Source organism: Aulonocara sp. 'chitande type north' Nkhata Bay, linkage group LG5 (genome assembly GCF_057382095.1).
Source record: "Aulonocara sp. 'chitande type north' Nkhata Bay isolate Kocher_YH1m ecotype deep benthic linkage group LG5, A_spYH_male_GT1.1, whole genome shotgun sequence".
Taxonomy (NCBI): domain Eukaryota; kingdom Metazoa; phylum Chordata; class Actinopteri; order Cichliformes; family Cichlidae; genus Aulonocara; species Aulonocara sp. 'chitande type north' Nkhata Bay.
The window spans coordinates 29,060,645-29,076,114 of NC_141348.1; the positions used below are offsets into that span (position 1 = coordinate 29,060,645).

The window sequence follows — 15,470 nt, forward strand, 5'->3', positions numbered from 1 at the left end:
CTGTTCTCAGAGTAGCTGGTATGCCAGCACATCATGCAATCCTCTACAGGCACTGAACCACCACTGTAGGTCTTAGTTAAACTCAATAAAAGGAGAGATGGTGATGTTCTGGGTTCTGCAAATTGCAAACATTAAAACTACAATCAAGACTTACTGTAATGAATAAAACAATTTGTCAAAGCTGGTCTTCACCAGCATCCATAATTAGAAATATACACATCCACTTGAGACCTTCGGCTGTCTTCAAGTTGGTGAAGACATCAAACGCATTCTTACTTGATTCAATTATCTCACACCAACATATAACACGGCATCACACTGCCACCTAGTGGTCAGGAGATGTGTGTGCAGCGGACATGAACCTCAACAGACACAGAAACACGAGGTCAATTTCTTTCTTTTGTTTTTTACTTAAAATATGCACATATATAATAATTTTAACCATTCAAATTAGAGTGTAAAAAAAATCGTTCATTTTAAAGACAAAACCGTCGCCATAGTGACATTTCTTTAAAAGGGCAGGGAGAGAAAAAGACAATCTAGACACATTCACAAATATACATACAGACCACAAAAACAACAAACAAAAAAAAAAAGTGGGGGGAAAAGGGCAAAAAGTATTCAAATAAACTGTATTAACACTTCATATACAAAATTCATAAAGTTTTTTGTGTGGGGTTTTAAGCTCAATTGCAGCCTTGCAATGTATTTTTAAGATCTCATTATCTGTCAGTGTTCAGTGTACAAAAATGTGTAATAATACACATTTACTACACAGTAATAATGTCCAAAGGCATTTGTACAGGTCTCATGCCATGGCATGTTTTTAACATTTCACATATCAAACAGAAGATGTGTTCAGATGAGATCACTCAAGTTCCTTGAACCGTGCAAACATGGCCTTGCGTACTGCTTGTTTGTAGGTGGCATGGTCCCAAACGACAGGCTCCTTCTTCTTCCTTGGCTAGAAAAGAAAAAAAAAACTCAATAAGATGTCCAGATAACAAAAACCTTTCATAATGCTAAAATCAATCAAATGAAACCCCGCACTTACCGCGACAGGTTCCGCCCCTAAACCAGGCCTCTCGCTGACTTTATTCATTTCCCTAAACACAGGAAACACTGTTAGGCAAATATGACCAGAAGCATGCTTTAAATTTATTTATTTTTACAATTCTCGTAATATTTACTTTGTTTCCCATTTTAGTCACAATAAACACATTTTGTTAATGCCTCTTACCTGGAGCTCCCAGCCCAGGTGTTTTGATGCTGTGGTTGTGAGTGATGGTGTTTTCTTCTTTTCTGTTCTGGTGATTTGGGTGCTTCTTTGGCACTCAGCTGTAGAGGATGCAATCACTTTTACTTAGACTACTGAATTATCCACGCAATACCCTCCTCTGCAAACGTTCCCACTCCACGCATGTCCACTTACTTGTCTTTCCTGGTTCTCCAGTGCCTCCAATTCCTTCTTTGACCTCTTAATTTTAAGGTGGATCTCCATATTTTGCTGTGGAAATAACAATGCAAGTTTTAGAAGCTAAATTTGTAGTATCAGTGCCAATAACTGATGATAGACAAGTCAGAGGGTAGTACTTTGTGCAGATCAGAAAGCTGTTGGTGACGGATAAGAGCATCCTTGTTGGGGAACTGCCTTCTACACAACAGACACGCCATCTTCTTCCAGTCAGTCAGTTTGTCGTCCTTTTCTTTTGACTGGCCGCTCTGAGCGGTTTTAACCGTCTCATCCTCCTTTTCTTCCTCCACCTCTTCATCGCTTCCGGCTCCATAGTCTGATGCCAGCATACCCAGGGATCCCATTGGACGCTGAAAACGGAAGCAGATGAAGATTAAACTGAGAATAACCAAAACACCAAAAATATGACCCAGGAGGAAATCTTACTTTTGACTTCTCGTCTTTCTTAGCAGGAGCAAGGGGCTTCTTAAAAAGATCATCTCCACCTGCAATCTGCAGATGACAGAATAGAAGGAAAAATGATTACAAAACAAAAGAAAGCAATAGCTGTTACTCCTGCATGTGAAATCGAGTCGACTCAATTATGATGTTTGGGGGTCCCTAACCTTCCTTTCAAATACAGCGAAACCAGCATCGGCCGATTTAGACTGCCTCTTATCGTCGTCTGTTCCGGTCTTCAGCAGAGGAGATGGAGCACGCACAGTTTCCTTTTGACGATTCTGGATCTTCGCCCAGCGCTCCATATCTTTCATTATCTGCAAATAGGAAAAAAAACATTTCTCATCTATTTGCCCCCTGCACACATTTATTTAACATTATGCACAGCAGATTTGCTACATAACTGATACCTTGACAGCAGCTAGGCTTCTTGGCTTCTCCTCCTTATCCTTCTCTTTGTCCTTTTTAGCAGAGTCGTCACCTTCTTTGTCCGGAGCAGCACCAGAAACTGAGCCGGGCTCCTGAGCTGAGCTGGCAGCTGAAACTGGAGCTGGAACCGTTGAAGCCTGAAGTGACACTGACGGCTTCTTCATTTCTAGAGGAGCATCTGCTGCTGGGTTTGAAAGAATGGCCTGGTCTTCAGCCGTCATGGTAACAGGTTGGTTATCTGCAGAGTTACTTCCTGGGACTGGGACATAGGTCTTTGACACAGCATCCCAGTACAAGTACTCCTGGGCTTGAGCATTATAGAAATACTACACACACACACACACACACACACACACACACACACACACACACACACACACACACGATTAAAACCTCTATTCAAGTTCCCTTTGGGGTTGCTTAAAAATCTGCTAAATTAAATCAAAGCATCTTCTTATTACTTAATGATTGGGTCATAATTTTTAATCACATAAACAATCCATCTTCTCAAAAAGAAGTTGGAGGTACTGGGTAGATGTTTTAATTATGCAGTGAAATCTACAACATACAAACTCGTATTCACATTCTTCACAGCAATCATTAATCTCACTGACTAATCTCACTGATTAATCTCACTTTGCACTTTTTTAGGCAGTGTGGAGGCTCACCCTGGAGTTCGGATCGTAGTATAGCGTTGTCTCTGGATCGTAATAGAAGCCTGACGTGGCATCATACAAGTAGCTAGACGTGTCTGGAATTTCAGCTCCTGGAGTAAGCATAGGAAATGAATAAACATAAATACATTGGATGTAGGGGTGGGCGGTATAAACTGTATACGGTAGAAACGATATAAATTTGGCCAACGGTAGAGCTTTTGACTATACCACTCTCCCGCTCTAGGGCACAGCAGTATCATCTGCAAATTATGCCGGGCAACAGTAATAACTACGAGACGAAGCACTTTTGGAATATGGGAAAAGCCAAAAATGGCGCTTCCCCCACTTCCAAACCATTGATTCATTAATGCTGAATTCTCTCGCAGCTGCTCTATTCCCATGTTATTGCAGTATATTAATCACCAACCTCGTATTGTGGATGGATTATCTCAGTTGTTCTCCTGACTGAAGTTTGGTCCGTTTATAGCATCCTTCCATGCGATTGCATGTGTCCCTAACCACCAGAAACCCTCACGTTAACTTTTATCCAGTGGAAAAAGGTTAGCGTTCATCCTTCAGCTTCACTATGCTAATGTTATGCTAACGTAGCTGTTTTGCTAGCAATCATGTAGTACATCATTATATACCCGCTAGTCCAACTTCAGTAACCCTACAAACGTCACTGCTGTTTAGTTTTCTCTCTTCATTTATGTTGGAAGTGATAGCAGAGCTGTACGTTTTAATTTTTTCAAAAATCTCTCAGTCAGAACATGGCATATCATGTTTAAGTGGAAACTAGCGAGCTAACTTCCTGCTAACTTCGAACTCCGATGAATTTAATAAATTCTGTTTTCATGGATGCATGGATCTTAAACTTAATTGTTACACCTGGTAAAGCAGCAACGCTGATCATTTTATTAAATATGAAAGAATTTAGACAGTTTTAACTCTCAGTGTTGCCGCAGTGTTTGTTTGACTTTGGGACCTGGGCCGTGTACTACATAAAATCGGTTCGAAGTCAGTAAGCACAACCAGAATTCATACATAAGGTACACTGTTGATTTTTGAGAAAATTAAAGGATTTTAAGTGTGCCTTATAGTGTGTAAAATACGTTATACAGAAGAAAAGAATATATCGCGATATATACATTTACCACACATGCTTCAAATTATACCTTGATATGGATTTTAGGCCATATCGCCCAGCCCTAATTGGATGGTAGATGATCCTAAAAAAAGACCCATTTAAACCGTCTAACCATAAATGTAGGCCTGTGATCCGTCTGTGGTAGCTGCCATCCCAGAAGACTCTGTGGTCACATGAGTTCCAGCCAACTGGTATGATGGATCCACAGTTGGAGGTGCAAGATAGCCGATTCCCTTTGAGGGGTTGAAAAATAAAGACAGTTATATGGTCACATTTCAGACAGCATATTTGCAACTTTGCTCTTTTGGTATGCAACCTACCAGGGTACCGCTGGGGTCTAATGGCGGCGCAGCATTAGACATCGCAACACCTGAGGAGAAACAATAGTTTTTAAATTACAAAAAAAAAAAAGAATTATAACCAACAGGAGAGACACACTAGACTGTATCTGAGAAAGAGTCACCTTGCATTCCAGTAAGAGCACCAGTAGGTGGCTGCAAGAACTGTGGAGGTTGTGGAAACTGCTGCTGCTAAAACACAGAAAGAAAATAGATCATCTGAGTTTGCATCATTCACTTCAGCTTCAGTAATTAGAGAGCACTGCACATTTAATAATGCTGACTCTTATTACTTAGATATTTGTTTTTGAAACCCCAGAACTACTACCACCTCGATAAAGATGCAGAACAGCAGTCAATACTTGTTCACATACTTTTGCATAACACCTAAACATCAATAGTCAATGTAACTCATTGCTGACAAATCATGATGCATGGCAGCACTTGTCAATTAGTGATGCTTTTCATTTTACTTTATTTATTTTTTTAAATACCACAAGATATACAAATATAATAGGGAGCTTTTTTAAATATATGACTTTATAATTTACTGTAAAGCTGATGAGCACACAGCCTTTGGTCATGTGTCTTCACCCAGACATCATGCAGAGATGTTCAAACAAGTTCATTCATAATGCACGCCTCCCACGCTGCTTTTGGATGTTCTCACTACAGACATGCCCAAACAAACAACAGTCTTTAGTCCTGGTTTGTATCCGTAGCGCCTCCTTCCTTCTAGCCTCTTTATCCATCTTATTCAGTAAGTCTGCCCCAGGGCAGCTGTGGCTACAACTGTACCTTGCCTCCACCAGTGTATGAATGTGAGAGTGAATGAATAGTGGAATTGTAAAGCGCTTTGAGGGAACCCAAAAGACGCTATATAAATGCAATCCATTATTATTATTATTATTATTATTATTATTCACTTTCAATCATTCCCTTCTCTCATTCCACTTTTCTTCACCTCCCTTCTCATCCTCACATCCTCCCCCACTGTCATTATCCAACTACTTTACCTTCATATAACTTTCACCCTCCTGTTAGCCCTCTATTTTTCCCACCTTGCTTCTTCGCTTTTTAACAGTAGCTGCCCTTTACAGCACAGCATGGTAGCTCAGTGACGAGTAATGCAGTCTAACAGACAAACTACATCACCTCAACCTGGGCGACCAGGTGTTTGTTTGGAGTTCTGTGTTCTCCTTAGTCATTAACATCATTAGAAATCAAAGCTCTGGAGTTTAGTAGTATTTGTACAGAACTAATATTATAAACCCTTTTAAGCTGTTATGATCTTAATGAAATTATGCACTTAAATTCACTTTGCCTACTGAACTGAGGAAGGGGTCACTGCTTGGAGCTCCCAATAAAAACAAAAAACCAAAAAGAAAACCCTTCATGAGTTTAACATTCAAAGATGCAAGTTTCTATAATTTTTTTTATAATTACCACAACTTACCCCGATTATGCTGCTGTCAGGTGGAAACCCAAGGATAGAAGTGTTTGATTTCTCAACATCTTTTTTGACACTGAAGGAAAACCAAAAGGAAAAAAAAAGAAAAAAAAAAAAAAAGGTAAAGATTTTTCTAGTGAACATGTCTGATTTGAAAATCTTTGCAACACAGTTACTTACTTTTGGTTCTTCAGGGGTTTTGCAACCTCAGCATATACTCTGACTCCATCGATATAAAGGGGCCTGGGTTTAGTGAGGAGTTCAACCAGACGTGTCACTTGCTACAAAAGAAGAAACAATGGTATGTTTCGGATACTGAACAAATAACCCCATTACAAACTCAACAAGAATGGAAAAGTAGCGATATCTGGCAGTACCTCATGGGAGTCCATGTCAACAAAGCAGAAGCACTTTGATCCAGGTGGTTTGCCTTTCACTAGACGAACATTTCTCTCATCCAAATAAGCAAAGGGATCCAAGGCTTTCAGGATAGTCTCAACTGTTGTTGTGGACTTCACATTTTTTATTATCATGGCTGTAACAGTGACAACAATTTTTTACTTTAACTGTATTAGCACATAACTGAATAAACATATTCATCCATATCAAGATACAAAGGACAACAAACTGAAGTTCGCATACTCTTGCTGTCTTTAAATACGGAGTCAGACTGTTGTGAGGGGTGATGAGGAAGGTTGCGGTTGTTCCAAGACTCTGCCTGTTGCTCCGTATCATGCTGTTGAAGCCGCTGGTCCACCTGCTGCTGCCAGGCCTCTGGAGTGAGGTCAGAGCTACGCTGCCACTGACTATGAGAAAAGGTCTCAATCGGATCCTTTGGTCTGGACCCATTCAGGTTCATCTTCAGCTCTTCCAAAGGTTCATCTGATATGGGCAATTGGGGCTCCTGGATTTGAGGTACTTTGTGATCTGATTCCTGTAGCAAGAGAAAATGCGAGCCATAAATTTTAAAAAGCATTTTTTCACGTCATCTTTTACTTAGATATTAGCTTTATTTTATTTACAAAGTCATCTTGCTCCTATAAGCTAGTACAAGTTACTATTGTTGCTGTTTTCTATTAATGTAAGCCCAATAATCAATGTGTTCTGATAATTCAGAAGAAACTGTTTTTTGAACTGAAGAACTAAAGATTCTTTATTCACTCACATGAACACGTCTTTCACACTCTTCTGGCTGGATATACTTAATTGAAGTAGTTCTAGTGCCAACCTTTATAGACCCCTGAAAGAAGAACAGAAAATACCAGTCAACACTAAACTTCCCAGTTACTCATATCTAAATTACCAGTGACACCCAACATGCACTGTGGCAGGTTTAGCCCTCCTCTCTTCTATGAGGACAAAATGGGCCATCACTAATGAAAAAGTGCAAAGCCCATGTCCATGACCCATGCTACACATGGGTCATTAGTCCCCGAAAAAACAGCTAGTTGAAAGGGGACCACAAATAAGCGCTGTCTATGGATTATATTCATTACTACTCTATCAATAGATAAAATTATCATGTGGGCCATTATAATCTCACATTTCTTGAGCCAAAGTAACATGCTGAAATGTATTTTTTGCCCAACCAAAACCCAAAGCTATGCAACTCACTATTAAACAAGAAAAGGACAGGGAACCCCGAACTGAAGAGCTAAAATAGGCAATGTTTTTCTTTCTTTTCTTTTTTGTCAAAAATAACTGAGATCATGCCAATTTTTTTCCCCTCTCAATCCACCAGCCTTATTAAACAGTCAGCACATGAAGTCTGAGAAGTGTCATTAGAATCAGATTATCTACAGTTGTCCCTTTCTCACATGGAGCACGCAGTAGATATGTCCACATTTGATGCATTGTCAATACTAAAAACACTCCAGAGAGTTGCATAGTCAGAGCGGGTAGGAGGCTGGACACATGGCGCCCACTGCTCCTTGCGAAGTCACCAAAACTGCACTAGTCTCACATTTGCAGAATCAGATATAACGCAGACTTAGATATAGAGAGCTGGTCCAGACATTAGAAATTTCACTCTTGGTCTACAAGACAGCCATCCACGGAAGAATAAAGGTCACTCTAAAGTTCTAGATGAGAACCAAATTCTGAGCAGATGAGTTGTACAAACCAAACATTGCCACTGTAAATAACCCATTTCCAACACCAGGCTGTATCTGCATGAGATGTATCCAAGCAAAACCTACAGTACGTATAAATGTTTTTACAAATTTTGAACCATTTATCATCCATAACACTGTGGAAGTCAAAAATGCATCTGAATGTGGCCAGTGTGTCTTCATTCCAGAGCCATTATTTTACCCCCCAAAAACTAGAGCCATCCTTTTCCTCTCCCAGGAGTTTCAAGGTGGATATTCAAATATTTGTCATTAAAACCTGACAACTGATTCCATTGGCGTATGTTTTTTTGAACGAGCCGATCACAAGCTGCTGAACATGTACAAAAATAAATAAGTTATTGGTGTAATAAAGGTGAAAAGCAAAACAGTCAACTTGAGCCAAAACAGCTACACATTTCAGCAAAAATCCAACTGGCCAAGATAAGTCAAGATCAAAGTTGCTCCAAGCAATCCAAAGGCCGATATCGAAAACCACAAAAACAAATAAATAACTGATGAGTTCAAGAGGCCAGCAAGAATTTGCAAGACTTGCATTCTGAGAAAAAGTTGAAGATAAATGAAATTGAACCAAAAATATAAGACATACTGCAGAAACCTGAAGACAAGACTGTTTGCAACTGTGTCTTGAAGCTTTGTGAATCTGTATTCCCCACTTTCAGGCATTCCATGAAAATTTGTGCAGTCAGAGAATCCATCCAATAAATGTTGTGGCATAGCAGCAAAAACAGAAATGTCAACATAATGAATGACCCTAAAGGAACAGTCAGCGGCTCGATCACAAATCAAACAGCTTCATTACGAGGAAACGCCAAAATAACTTTCTTGGCGATTCAACAACAGCTGAAATAATATAGTCAAGATATCGTCCACTTATTTCAGTTTGCACCAAAGTCGTGAAGCAACAAACTACAGCGCCAAGCTGCAAGCACAGCTAAAAGCTCTCGAATGCAAAGTAGTTACAGACATTATAGATAAGTGGGTATTCACTATAATGCTTTACCTGTCCTAAAATTACAACTGGAAAAGGTTTCAATCAAGACCCCAAAATAATAATTTGAATGAAGACAGTCAGCAACACAGCTTACAGCCACCACACACAACTCCTACAAAACAAATACGGTCAACTGGTGAAAAGTGACATCTTTCAGCTACTTCAATCAATCAGTTACATTTCAGCTACAATACTGTTTTTCAACCCCAAGCCTCAAGATGAACCGACTATCACCTTCTGATATGCCTTCAAACTCTATTCCTCAAACTTGGAATCTTTCAAAGGGTGCCGGTACAGAAAACGAGCACCAATCAGCCTCCTTTTCCCCCCCATTTTATGGGAAATCCCGTGAAAATTGCTGTGTAAAATGTTAAAACTTGCAGCTGCTTACTTGAAAACAAAATGCCACCACAAGACATAAAGGCACCCATTTGTCGCAAGCAGCAAAAAATTTCCTTTGGTCTTCATAACCAAATAGAGTAAACGTTCGAGTTTAAAAAGAATAAATGTTAAAAATCATTGATTCATTGTAGATAATGAGACTAGCTTTTCATCAAACGTTAAACCATGCAAGAACTATATTTATAGTTTCTGGTTAAATACGTTGTAGTGTTACTCGTTTGGCACATCATGGCTGAAATCTGAAAAGTTAGGACTAGTAATCAATAAAAGGAAAACCAGTTACTGTCTGTACATACTGTTTTAAAGTCGTATTTTTTCTAGATCGACTTAATAGGTTATCTGTGGCATTATTATGGCTGTGTGGATAAGCACTGATATGTTAATAAAAGAGATTAGGACCACCTATTAAAATATATATGTATATATATATATAATAAGAAAAAAAAGATCTCTTAAACTGTCGACATCTGACATCATCTCCTCAGCCAAGATGACTTCACTAAGAATTAAAGCAATCCCTTCCATGGTTCTCTTCCTCCCCATTTAATAAATGCCCCCTCAACCCCTAGTAATCCTGATGGAAGAGATGGCCTTCGTAGAGTGACGAGGATGGGCCACCTTGTTGGACTCCATGAAGTGGACTGCATCCTCGAGGTTTAAAAACTCCACATAGGCCGTATCGTAGCTGTAACCTGGGGACAGCATTTGAAATACAGATGGGTTTTTGTTAGTCAATGCCAGTAATGATAGTCACCCAGTGAAACATTACAAGAATGCATTTGTGAATACATCGAGACAAAGCGAGCGAATTTTCACACCTTTACCGACACCCATACCTTTTCAGGAAAACTTTTAGTTTATGCCTTTTTTTTTTTCTTAATCAGTCTTCAGATGACTGACGACATTTCAGACTCGTCATGAAAGGCTTTGATAAGCCAAGCCTTGACAAACCACTGGCAAGTGAGTGTTTGAGTAGAGAGCACCATGGAGACAGAAAAATTTACAATTTGTGTTCATATCTAATCAAAAACGAAAAAAAGGCACCCATTTCTGTGAGGTGTTTTGATACATTTGACATGATCTTCACAAAAAAGCTCAGCATCATGAAGGCACTGCGTGTACAGCGACCCACTGAGGAAAACTTTCACACTAAAGCAGATGTTTAAATCAGGAAGATGAACAAAGCGCCAGCAGCGGGCTTTCCATTTCAGATTGGCAGACATCTTTTCCCCCCTGATCAGAGTACTTGGATAGCGTCCCCGAAGGACACATTCAGCAAGTCACATGCCACACGTCTTTTTTCTGACGGGTCACCAAATATCACTCTCCAAAAGCTGCTAATATTTAATCTTGCTAAGTCTTTTTAAGCGCTGGCAAAGACCCCAGGTCCTCAAACATGAAAAAGGATTGCAGAAACACCCCACCCCCCTGCTTCTTTTCACTGAGCAAGTTACCAGAGACAACCAACAAGAAAAGCAACCAAGAATGTAAAGAAATAAAGAATGCGGAGGTTCGAATGTCGTAAAAGCGAATCGTCAGGACAGACTAGCGAGAAACTGTCCCAAACAGTTCCACAAAGAAATTTCATTCTTACCTGGCACAACCTTCTTGATTTTCATCCCCTGCATTGGCACACCATCACGAGCTGCAAAAGCACCAAGAATCTGCAAAACATTTCAAAATGAGTAAGCTATGTCATGTCTGTCTATGCCAATTAAAAACACAGTATGGTTTAAAAATAGATAATGTAAAAGACAAGGTTGCATTTCTATTTCAATTACCTGCTCCATTGTGGCAGTCTTAGGAATACCAGTTACAGATATAGTATTGGAAACGTTGTCTTCCATTGATGCACTCCTGTAATCTTGATCCTTTCAGGCAGCAGCCATTAAAATATTCAAATATTATTAATACAATATATTGTTAAACAAATACTAGTGAGGAAAAACAAATTACACATACCTTGGAACCAGAATCGCTAAACTTTGAAGGTGAGATTGGTTTAGACTCTTTAAGGAGTTTCTCTGGAGCTTGAAGTTCTTCATGTTTGTAGTCAAAAACCCCTCCAGAGCCTGTTCTGTAATCAATGTCCCTATAGTCCTGATCTCTTGCCTGTATAGTGCTGCTGCTTGGGAAGTCCTGTTCGGGCCCTAGCTTACCCCTTCCAGGTCCTTGATTTGGTGGGATATCCTTCATCTCTTTAAAGCGATCAGTTGGCTCCTGAATTTCATGTAAAGGATGATTCTTCTCCAAAGGCGGTCTTTCATCACAATTTGATTTATTGTGAATATGCTTTGGGTCTCTTTCTCCAAGCCAATGTTTACCCTCATTTTCTCTTCCTTGAGGGCCAGTAAGGGGACTTATTTGTGGAAGCGGAAGATCTTGTGGGCCTTTGCTTCCAATTGGTGGTAGACCCATGGGAGGAAAGCGATCACCACGAGGAAAGCCAAGATCCTTCCGTGGAAAGTCAACAGATGGTCTATCCCGCTCATTAAAGCCTGGTGGATCCCTAATATTCACATCTCGGCCAAAACCTACAGGTAAGCTGGGTTCAGGTACACCACCCATACCTTTGTTGAAGAAAGAGTTGCTATCCTTTCGACGGTTCTTCCATTCTTCTGCAAGTGTCATCTCTTCACCACTCCGATAATCCATAAGGGGACTGTTACTCTGCTCAGAATATTCTCTCTTTCTGATAGTGTCTACTGCACCCATAAAGTCTGACCTAGGAGGACCGACATCTGGAGGTATGTCTGGTCTTCCTCTGTTTTGTGGAGGGACATCATTATTTCCGAATCTTAAAGGAGATCGATCTCTACCTCTAAATTCAGCTGAAGGTCCGGGACGATTTCTGAAATCCATATCAGAATCAAAGCCACCCCTTGCATTGAAAGGCGGCCCTCCTCTCCTGTCAGTGTCCATCATTCTCCTGTCACGTGCAGCCATGTCCATATCATAGCGACCTGCCTCTCCCATTGGTGGTCTGTCATGCATGTCTATAAATCCATCCTTTCGCTCCATTTGATCCATGGGGAACCCTCTTCTTCCATCAACATTGGGATTGCTAAACCGTGGCATATCGTAATGGAATGGTTCCCTCTCCCTCATATCCATAAACCTGTTTGTTTCTTGAGGCGGCATACCCCTGCCTCCCATATCTACGGAGTTCCTGCCGGGCCCAGGGAGACCTGAAGAATTCATAAGTTTGTCTCTAATGGAATTTTCATAGTGCCGCCGAAGACTGAAATCAGGCTTTTCTCCAGGTCTGAAGAACTCTCTGTTTGGCTCCCTTCCTCGCATATCATGTTGGTCCATATCACGCCCCCTCATGGGTGGCCCATCCATCCTCCTCATTTCCATAGGCGGCAGATCAAGGGGTCTTGGGCCCATATGACCTATATTCATCCCATCTCTACCTCTATAGTCAGGCATGGGACGATCTCTGCCCCCAAACATTTCTCCACGGTGATCACCACTGGAATATATTAATATTTATTAAAATATTATTTAAAACAAAAAACAGGTGCAAGCATGGTAGAACTAAGTGACATCCAATGATTCAGTTTAATTGAATTCACTGAGGCTTTATTAGCATGGGTTTCATGAAACAATAGTGCAAAAGCATCAGAATTTATCAAGCTATTTGGATAGTACATCATGACAATAATCTGTACATTAATACAGTTTTATGCTTTATGTTGACAACATGAAAATACAATGTATCACATGCATGTCTGTGTGCATAGGTAATTTAAAGTCCTTAAGTTGTGGCATGTTAATTAAGAATAGGTATTCTTTGAAAGAATATGTATTATGTAGATTTTGTAAACTTAAATATACAAAATCTGAGGATTTACTTTGTTAAAGCAACTTTTACATTTCAGAAAATGAATGTCTGTCTTAACCTCACTTGCTTAACAGTTATCACTGACCACATATAACCTTCATATCATCTTAAGATGTTTATTCTTTTCCATTTTCAAAATAGGACTGATTACATTTTTATACCACCAGCTGTATAGTTTTACACCAACTGGTGTTGGGCTAGGAGTGGGAACTGTATCGTTTCTGAGAAGGACCAGTTAGTCCCAGCACCAAATGACACAGCAGCTGTTGTGTGTGGGGAGATTTAGCATGCAGGTTTTTATAGGTTTGGAAAAACATTTGAGTGAGAATATTTAGTAGAGGTCTGTGTGATTATCTACATGTATTTGTTTGTGGTTCTTTGTCTACATGAGAAATGCCTTTACAGACTTTTGCTAATAAAGGTTCTGACATGTCCCCCATTGTGTAGTGCTGAGTGGACCTCATTCTTCACTACTCTATAGCAATATGGATAATCTTAAGCCAGATTTGACAGTGAGCGGATATGTTTATCCAGATCAATACAAACATTCGATGGTTCAAGGTAGGTAGCAAAATGTATTGCATAACTTTTTCAAATTAATGATAGTGCCAAATCACATCAGCAGTCGCTTAAATGCGCTATAAGTTGTAAGGCAAAGACCCTACAATAATTATATAATAATCTTTCAAATATGCAAATACATTTCCTACTGCTTGCAAATAGCATTACAGATAAAAACATGTGAAATTGGGCAGAAATAAATACACAATAGCACATCTTAAAGTCAGTATGCGCTTATGACTAAATGATGCTCGTTTACCGAAAGGGTGGTCCTCCCCGTGGTCCTTGCCCTGGTCCATCCCACATTCTTATAAGTCAGTATCCTATCTGCAGAGTAAAAAAAACCCAATTTGCGTTATTATCCACACCATCTAAGCTACCTATGGTACATCGGTCATTTAATAATAAAGATGATAACTACTGGGCTTTGACAGAAAAAAAAACCAATAGGACTGATCAGAAATCTTTGAATGCACAGTCACGTGAAAGTGTCCATTTATATGTCAGGAAGAGCGCTATTAGGCCGAAACAAAGATGATTTTCAAAAGATGGCTGCACGGGATAAACATGCAGTGTGGCGTGAGTGCTAATGGTTGCCCACAAAAGAACGGCTCGCTAATTATAGCCATAGGTAGGCCTCACAAAACTACGCCACAACATAGACAAACAATGATGTCCTACTAATTGAACTGCGAAGGAATTCAACGACACGATCGAATCATTTCATCAGCGACAGTGTTTTAACTTGTAAGACCGTTGTAACAAAAGTCAGTCTACCGTAAGTGATGAGTGACGCTATCGAAGCTAACGTAACTTTGCTAACGATTAAAGGACGTTTTCGTTTTCCAAGCTTCCAACTGCGCAGCACCTTCACCAAGGCTTATTTTTTTTACAGTATTATTACGTGTATATTCAGTGTATGGAACCCACCTCGGTTGCTCCTCGAGCTGAGAGTTGATACTGCGAGAATTTGTCGCTCAGACCGTCGATGGCTTGAACGAACTGCCGAAAAATGGAGGCGTGTGCTCTTCTTCTACAGCTGCTGCAGCGCAGACTCGTCTTCTTCGTTTTTGTTATACTATACCTATGCAGGGAGAATTGCTGCCACCCAGCGGTTATTAAATACAATAATAACAAGAAGAAGAAGATGATGATGATCTCCTCCCACTGCACCCCAAAACTTTCTCTGTGGTCTTTCTCTTTTACCTCCTGTCTGGAAGTTCCATGTTCCACTGCCTTTGTCCAGTAGATCCATTATCCTTCCTCTGCACATGTCCAAACCATTTCAGCCATCCCTCTCTAATTTTACCTCTATGATGTGCTTTCTAATTTCTAATCCTGTCCTTTCTGGTCCCTCAAATGAAAATTTAAGCATCTTCCACTCTGCCACCTACAGTTCCTCCTCTCCTTTTTGTTAGTGCCTCATAATAATAATAATAATAATAATAATAATAATAATAATAATAATAATAATAATAATATGTTTCATATTGGGTGTCCAATTGAGTTTAGTTTTCAAAAATCACTGAAAATCCAATTTACCACAGACAATTATAGAAGCCCCATGCTAAAGTCTAAAGCTTAAAGGCACAATAAACAATATAA

The 15,470-nt window shown here is 39.8% G+C and overlaps 1 protein-coding gene across 1 annotated transcript; it reads right to left on the reverse strand.

The window, feature by feature from the left end:
- Positions 1 to 490: 490 nt before the first annotated feature.
- Positions 491 to 14,928, reverse strand: rbm6 (RNA binding motif protein 6). The gene is made up of 23 exons (XM_086292813.1): positions 14,796 to 14,928; positions 14,125 to 14,192; positions 11,420 to 12,932; positions 11,239 to 11,328; positions 11,052 to 11,121; positions 10,076 to 10,149; positions 7,098 to 7,172; positions 6,575 to 6,866; positions 6,310 to 6,467; positions 6,113 to 6,213; positions 5,939 to 6,008; positions 4,608 to 4,674; positions 4,465 to 4,514; positions 4,257 to 4,377; positions 3,010 to 3,107; positions 2,323 to 2,667; positions 2,080 to 2,229; positions 1,901 to 1,966; positions 1,594 to 1,824; positions 1,433 to 1,507; positions 1,241 to 1,338; positions 1,055 to 1,106; positions 491 to 964 (listed from the first exon to the last, which is right to left on the reverse strand). Exons 2-23 carry the CDS (start codon positions 14,169 to 14,171, stop codon positions 869 to 871), a joined length of 3,939 nt encoding a protein of 1,312 aa, XP_086148939.1. The 5' UTR covers positions 14,172 to 14,192; positions 14,796 to 14,928; the 3' UTR covers positions 491 to 868.
- Between the last annotated feature and the right edge of the window lie 542 nt (positions 14,929 to 15,470).

Excerpts from the sequence above, each read along its gene's own strand:
- rbm6 (XM_086292813.1), bottom strand. The coding sequence starts at position 14,171 with ATGTGGGATGGACCAGGGCAAGGACCACGGGGAGGACCACCCTTTCG. Across the intron at positions 10,150-11,051 it reads AATCAAGAAGGTTGTGCCAG|GTTACAGCTACGATACGGCC; the intron begins GTAAGAATGAAA and ends TGCTGTCCCCAG. Across the intron at positions 6,009-6,112 it reads AAACCCCTGAAGAACCAAAA|TGTCAAAAAAGATGTTGAGA; the intron begins GTAAGTAACTGT and ends GTTTTCCTTCAG.